Below are 6,481 nucleotides of genomic sequence, written 5' to 3'. Positions count from 1 at the left end.
AAGTGATTCTAATTAATGAGTAACATGAGAGGAAACTAATGATAGAAGGAAAAGTCAAATTAAAAAATAAAGGTGAAGACAGGAGGGAGGAGCTATCAGCTGCTAAAGGAAAGAAGGAAGTGGTGACGAACCCAGTCAGCAGACAGAAGGATGAAAAACGTGTTTCCATCATCACTCTGTCAGAGGGACAAAAAAAGACGAGTGTGAAGGAAAGGAAAGAAGACAACGAAACAAACCACAGCTTAGGCTACAGTCAGTGGAAGACCTGCACGCCTCCATTCAGGCGGGAAGGAAGACGGAAAAATGGACCGAAGGAGGGAAGTCATCAGCCTCAAAAGGACAAAAGACGATAGGACTGTAACGCCATGTAAGACTCAGAGGGAGGAAAACGACAACCGGACACACACACACACACAGAGTCTGCTCTCAGCCCGCTCAGAGGAGAAAAAAAACAGGAAGGAAGTGAGGCGGACGGAAGGAAGGAAGGAAGGAAGGAAGGAAGGAAGGAAGGAAGTTATCAGCCACAAAAGGAAGGAAGTGAGGACCAACGTTAAAAACAAAGACGTTATGAAAGATAAAACATGTTAAGAGTTTAAAAGTCTCATCGCCATGTAAGACTCAGAGGGAGGAAAAGAAAACGACCACAGGACAGACACACACAGACACACACACACACAGACATGTTCACAGTCTGCTCTCAGCCCGCTCAGCTGCTCACACACACACACACACACAGTATGATGTATGTGTGTGAGAGGAAGTGAAATGAATTGTCTCACACTGAGAAAGTCGCACACACACACACACACACACACACTTCCTCTCTGTTCTCATACTTTCAGGCGTGTTCTCAGAAAAACTTCACAGGAAGTGACACGTTTAAATTTAGTCAAAGAACAAACAGAAACGCCACGAAGCAACATGGCTGCCGAAGATAAAAACTTTGAAACTGTACCAACAGGAAGATAAAAAAAAATTTGACTCTTGTTTATTTTTATTTACAACATCCCAGCAGCAGCGTGTAAACAAAGACCCGCTGCTGTGCTGCCTGATGTTCCTTCTTCTGCCAGTGAGAGCAGGGCTGCTGGTGTACGGCGCCCCCCGCTGGCAGACGGACACAAGAAAACTGAAACAACCTCATTTATTATCAAATACTGTTTATTATAAATGCTTATTTAACACATGTAAATAAATAAAAAACAAACGATTCTTCAGGCTTCAGTCCTTCCTCGTTTTGGGTTTTGGGGCTGAAACAGCAAAAAATAATGTTTAAAATGTTTTATGTTGGAGTGAAATGATCCAAACAAATGTCAAGTAAAACTTTTTAAGATGTTTTTTTTTTTTTTAAATTAATTAAATTTAAAAAAAGTTTTATGTTCAAAGTAAATAATAGAATAAAAAATGTGATTGAAGGTGAAAGATGGTGGATTTATTGACCATTTGGATTTTCCTGTTTGTAGAAAGCCTTCAGCATCTCCACAGCTTCCTCTGCTCTGTGACCTGAAACACACTGACGACACACACACACACCGCGTCATACACATCTCAGTCTAAACCCCACAAACAGCAGCAGAGTCACACCTTGAACGTGGTCCCAGTCTGAGGCAGGTCTGCAGAGGACACATCCAGGACCGACCCGCAGCCTCCGAACCGCTCGTTCCTGCAGCCGTACACAACCGCGGGGATGTCTGACGGCCGGTGAAGGAACGACAACTCATCACACACACTGAAACACACACACACACACAGAGGTGGCTTCTCTGTGTTTCTGAGGAGGATACTGAGCAGACGCAGGGCTGCTGCACACATGACGCACGGCTCCACGGTGACGTACAGGGCCGTCTGCTCACACACACTCCTCACATCCAGGTTGCTACGGCGACACCAGTCCAGCACCTGGTCCAGGGCGACCATCTCGGCGTGTCGAGTTGCCTGAAAAACACACACACACACACACAAACGTAGAAACACGTGGTCGGTTTGGCCCAGAGTCCCTTTGAAAGATCCAGGTTCTTCTTCTTACATTTTTAGTCTCATTGACTTCATTTCTTCCTTTTCCCACAACTTGGCCTTTGTAGACCATCAGACATCCGACCGGCACCTCTCCGTTCTCCAAGGCATCTCTGGCCTGCAGTCACACAACAACACAGCTTAACTTTACACCTAAATGCATGAGTTAATGACCGTGAGGTACATCTTCGTGTGCACCCCACAGCTGTGTGTCATATAAATCCCAGATAACACCAATGTTAATCACTAAGACCTGAGTAGTAAGTAGAAACGATGACACTTAAGTGTAAATAAAAGAATAACAGCCTGTTGTCAGCGCTTATCGCTCACCATGTCAAAAGCCTTCGCCATCCACGTCTCTATTTCCGCATCTTTTGGACAGAAAGCAGCGTCACCGCCGTCTTCTGTTCCCATGGCAACCGCTACTTAAATACTTTACTGTTAAAAAAGTTATATTATTAAAATTAAAATGAGGATTTGTGGCTGATTCCATCCGCACCATGAACGAGCAGCGGCGGCGGAAGATAATAGTGGACGGACCACTTCCTGCTGTTCCAAACCGGAAGTAGAATTATTCTTTAATATAAAAGCACGAAACGACAAAAGAAATGTGCACGTACAAACGACTTGTGAATATTTAGTGTTTAAGATTTGATTTATATAAATTGTTGTATTGTAAACATTTGAATGTGTATTGGATGTGATTAATATGTATTAATAATAATGATGAGAAGCAGAAGAAGCGTAGCCTAGTTTTATTTTGAAATCAATACCGGAAGTCCTTAGGTTATTGACCCTGCTCACTTCGCTCCGCTCATGTCAGCACTTGTGACAGTTAGCATGTTAGCAATGAGTTGCTAACTATCAGAAACTCTTCAGCTAACATGTGAGCTAACAATGAGCTCAGACTGAAGTGTTTTCGTCGTGTCGGAGCGGTGAAATTTTGAGAATGTTTTCGTCTGTCTGGAATTTTGTGAAACGCCATAAAAGGAAATTTATTTTCACCGGAGCTGTGCTTGGAGGTAACTGCTGCTAGCCTGTTAGCCTGTTAGCCTGTTAGCCGTCGTGCTAAGAGCAGAGTGTAGCATGTAGCACGCCAGGCGGTGCACAGTGAAATTCAGAGTTTCCCTTTTTAAGAAAGGCTCCCTTAAGAAAGGCTAATTGTTAGCATGTTACATCCACTAAGCTGCGTGACAAGTGAATATAGGTGAAAACTCACTGCTGTCTGCTGGGTGTTAGCTTCTTATCTCAGGTGTGTTGTCCTCTGAGATTACTAAGTGTTACTGGCAGGTAAATGATGGCATCTGAAGCATGTGTTGACTCATTAAGTGGTCAGATATCTTACATTTTGGTTGACATATTGATAAAGGGAGAGAGATGTTATACTTTCTAGCTGTATGACTCCTGGTGTGTGTGTGTGTGTGTTTGTCGCTTCTCAGGTGTGTACTTCCTGGGTAAATATGCCCAGAAGAAGCTCAGGGAGATGCAGGAGAGGGAGGCGACCGAGTACATCGCTCAGGCGCGAAGACAGTTCCACTTCGAGAGCAACCAGAGGACCTGCAACATGACTGGTAGCAACTTATCCTGATCAGCACTCAGGGAGGGATTCTGAGTGAGTGTGTTTATACTGTGTGTGTGTGTGTGTGTGTGTGTGTGTGTGTTACAGTGCTGTCCATGCTCCCTCCGCTGAGAGAAGCCATCATCAGCCAGCTCAACTCAGAAAGTCTCACTGCTGTGCTGAAGACCAAGTGAGAAGAATCCTCTTGTGGTTAGTTCACTGTCAGATTTTGGTGAATTTAAAATTTTTTCCTCTTGTCTCACAGACCAGCCAATAAACTGGAGATCTGGGAGGATTTAAAGATCATCAGTAAGTGATGTTCACATCAGAGGCTGCGTTTAAAAGCTCTCACACGGTCATTAAACTTGTGATTCTTCTTCTTCAGGTTTCACCCGCACTGTGGTGGCGGTGTACAGCACCTGCATGATGGTCGTTCTCCTGAGAGTCCAGCTGAACATCATCGGAGGGTACCTGTATCTGGACAACTCTGTGGGGAAGAGCGCCACGGTGAGGAGCGCAAAGTTTCATCAGCTTCTTTCACATGTTAATGATGTGTTTGAGTTTGTTTGTTAAGCATTCATCAGAAGGATGAGAGGACATCTTAAAATCTTGCAGACAGTAAAGTAGATGTGTGTTTGTGGTGACAGTCTTCACACAGTGACTCTTCTTCTACCTCTTTAACCTCCAACATAAGTTTTATTTTGGCGGGTCATCAAGTTACACCAAGCTCACCAAAGCTCATTAGAAACAGCAGCTGTAGCTTTTCAGTTCAAACAGTAAGAGTGACGAACCTGGAGTCAAACGCCTGTGTGACGTCACCTGTGAGGATATTTAACTCTTGTTTAAACGTGTGTCTCCGCTCAGGCTCCTCTGGCTCCTCCAGACGTCCAGCAGCAGTACCTGTCCAGTATCCAACATCTGCTGGGAGATGGTAGAGCCTACAGACACACACACAAACACAAACACACAAAATGCTGTAAAATAACACTAACTTCTCTCTCTCCAGGTTTAACGGAGCTGATGACAGTAGTGAAAAGGGCCGTGCAGAACTCTCTGGGCAGGTGAGTGTCTGACCTCATAATTATGTCCTGGTCCATGAGTCCAGTCATTATTTCAGTCTGGTGGAGATGTGAGACCTTCCTGTCGGCCTGCAGCGTGCCTCTGAAGCAGAGCTTGTCTCTGTTGGAGTTGGAGCAGCAGCTGAGCTGGATCAGGGCGGAGGTGGAAGCCGGCTCGGGGCGGCCGCTGTCCTGGTACATGCTGGCAGACGATGAGAACGCGCTCGCCGACCAGGTCAGCGCTCACACACGGAGAGTCATTCACAGCAGCGTTCTGAAAACACAGAGTGTAACTGGTGTCCTCTGTGCAGGCGTGCGGGCTGACGGAAAACGACATCATGACCATCAGACTGTTAAATGAGACCCGAGACATGTTGGACAGGTACACATCACACCCGTTTGTTTACCGACCTGTTCACCTGTAAACTGAGCGTCTGTCTGTGTGTGTGTGCGACCTCAGTCCAGACTTCACCACTGTCCTCAGCACCTGTCTGAACCGTGGCTTCTCTCGTCTTCTCGACAACCTGGCAGAGTTCTTCCGGCCACCTCCCGGTGACTCCGCCCCCAGCTCTGCACCACACAGGTGAGCTGGTGACCTGACACGTCTCTGTGACCTTAAATCTGACCTCAGCATGACCTCTGTGTGTGTGTGTGTTCAGTCTGTCTGCAGTCAGTCTGCCGCTGGCAAAGATCATCCCCATCATCAATGGTCAGATCAACACCATCTGCAGCGAGACTCCCAGTCACTTTGTGCAGGTAAGGTCACAGACAGAAGCTAGCAGACACACAGTGCATTCTGGGTGTTGGAGTTTTCTTTGGTCCTGTTGCACAGCGTGTGTTCCGCTCTGTAGTCGGGGTCTCAGACATCCTTTCTGTTTAAATGTCCCTGCAGGATCTGCTGCTGAACGACCAGGTGAAGGAGTTTGCAGCCAATGTTTATGAGACCTTCAGCGCACCGCAGGAGCTGCAGAAATGAGCACCTGCCGAGGACGAGGTGCGTGTCTCAGACTGTTTATCCCTCCTTCCTTTTCACCTCGGCAGAATTTTCACTGTGGTGAAAACATCCTCGACAGAACAGCAGCAGGAGCATCTGTGTCCCCTCTGTGAGGAACCAAGGAACTAAGAGGAGACCTGTAACCTAAGGACCATTGCATCATGGGAAGCGGAGTCTTGATAAACCAGTGAGGTGGTTTTATTTACCCTTGAAGTGTGCACTTGTTGAAGAAGGACTTTGTAATATGGTGTCCTCTTTCCTGTGTGCAGCGGTGAGGCTTTTACGTCTTCTCACATCAGAGGAGGTTTTGTCTTTGTTCATAACTCGGCGATGGTGGTAGAGGGTTATCGATGTAATGCCTTATTTTTACTTCCATAGTGGGTCAGACTTCAGAAAATACAAAGTATTGACCACAGAGCCGTTCACGTCACACAGAAAGATTAAAAAAAGACATAAAAATTCAGTTTTCACTGTCCTGCAGTTTCTTTGGTGCCCAGCAGGTGTCACACTTGCTCAACTCTTCTGCGTTTCACTACAGCCGACACTTTCCCCCTTTAAGTCACAGTTTCTGTCTTATTAATCTCTTTACTCACGTTTCCCTCATTTCTTCAGTTTTATTGTTTATTTTCTTTGTTGATTCCACAAACGTCAGATTTTTGACATCAGCCCTGAATTCACACAGAGCTGCTGATGTGTCCTGTCGGGTGATGGAGCAGCAGCTTTACTCTACTGTCCTCTGTTCGCACATGAGTAGAACATCAGGCGACTGAGCTGATCGCTTACTTCCTGGTTGCTGGGTTACATGATAAACAGTAGGGAATGTAAAAACTCGATCTCTAATCAGACCTTATGCTTTTTTTA

At 45.9% G+C, this 6,481-nt stretch overlaps 2 protein-coding genes across 4 annotated transcripts; one reads left to right on the top strand and one right to left on the bottom strand.

The window, feature by feature from the left end:
• Window positions 1-1,140: 1,140 nt before the first annotated feature.
• Window positions 1,141-2,540, bottom strand: adat2 (adenosine deaminase tRNA specific 2). Of its 2 annotated transcripts, XM_028396725.1 has the most exons (6): window positions 2,341-2,540; window positions 2,024-2,128; window positions 1,782-1,932; window positions 1,582-1,688; window positions 1,438-1,510; window positions 1,141-1,247 (listed from the first exon to the last, which is right to left on the bottom strand). In XM_028396725.1, exons 1-6 carry the CDS (start codon window positions 2,422-2,424, stop codon window positions 1,219-1,221), a joined length of 549 nt encoding a protein of 182 aa, XP_028252526.1. In that variant the 5' UTR covers window positions 2,425-2,540; the 3' UTR covers window positions 1,141-1,218. The 2 variants fall into 2 exon arrangements, with proteins under 2 accessions (XP_028252526.1, XP_028252527.1); XM_028396726.1 differs by lacking the exon at window positions 1,438-1,510.
• A 257-nt stretch (window positions 2,541-2,797) lies between these two features.
• Window positions 2,798-6,083, top strand: pex3 (peroxisomal biogenesis factor 3). 2 transcript variants are annotated; one of them, XM_028396722.1, is made up of 13 exons: window positions 2,798-3,032; window positions 3,450-3,581; window positions 3,677-3,758; window positions 3,834-3,877; window positions 3,954-4,075; window positions 4,433-4,499; window positions 4,575-4,629; window positions 4,723-4,861; window positions 4,938-5,008; window positions 5,087-5,209; window positions 5,286-5,382; window positions 5,519-5,620; window positions 5,700-6,083. In XM_028396722.1, exons 1-12 carry the CDS (start codon window positions 2,960-2,962, stop codon window positions 5,600-5,602), a joined length of 1,089 nt encoding a protein of 362 aa, XP_028252523.1. In that variant the 5' UTR covers window positions 2,798-2,959; the 3' UTR covers window positions 5,603-5,620; window positions 5,700-6,083. The 2 variants fall into 2 exon arrangements, with proteins under 2 accessions (XP_028252523.1, XP_028252522.1); XM_028396721.1 differs by having other exon boundaries at window positions 5,519-6,083.
• The last annotated feature ends 398 nt before the right edge of the window (window positions 6,084-6,481 follow it).

The sequence above is a fragment of the Parambassis ranga genome, chromosome 24, assembly GCF_900634625.1.
Source record: "Parambassis ranga chromosome 24, fParRan2.1, whole genome shotgun sequence".
Classification (NCBI taxonomy): Eukaryota; Metazoa; Chordata; class Actinopteri; family Ambassidae; genus Parambassis; species Parambassis ranga.
The sequence above is the reverse complement of the archived record's forward strand: the minus strand, read 5'-3'. Positions and strand labels throughout refer to the sequence as shown.

Bases quoted from the DNA above. Each gene is read 5' to 3' on its own strand.
- adat2 (XM_028396725.1), bottom strand. From the start codon at position 2,424: ATGGGAACAGAAGACGGCGGTGACGCTGCTTTCTGTCCAAAAGATGCG. The intron at 1,933-2,023 runs GTAAGAAGAAGA...TGTGTTTTTCAG, and splicing joins AAGTCAATGAGACTAAAAAT to GCAACTCGACACGCCGAGAT. The intron at 1,511-1,581 runs GTGTGACTCTGC...GTGTGTCGTCAG, and splicing joins AGACTGGGACCACGTTCAAG to TGTGTTTCAGGTCACAGAGC.
- pex3 (XM_028396722.1), top strand. From the start codon at position 2,960: ATGTTTTCGTCTGTCTGGAATTTTGTGAAACGCCATAAAAGGAAATTT. The intron at 3,033-3,449 runs GTAACTGCTGCT...GTCGCTTCTCAG, and splicing joins CACCGGAGCTGTGCTTGGAG to GTGTGTACTTCCTGGGTAAA. The intron at 5,383-5,518 runs GTAAGGTCACAG...ATGTCCCTGCAG, and splicing joins CTCCCAGTCACTTTGTGCAG to GATCTGCTGCTGAACGACCA.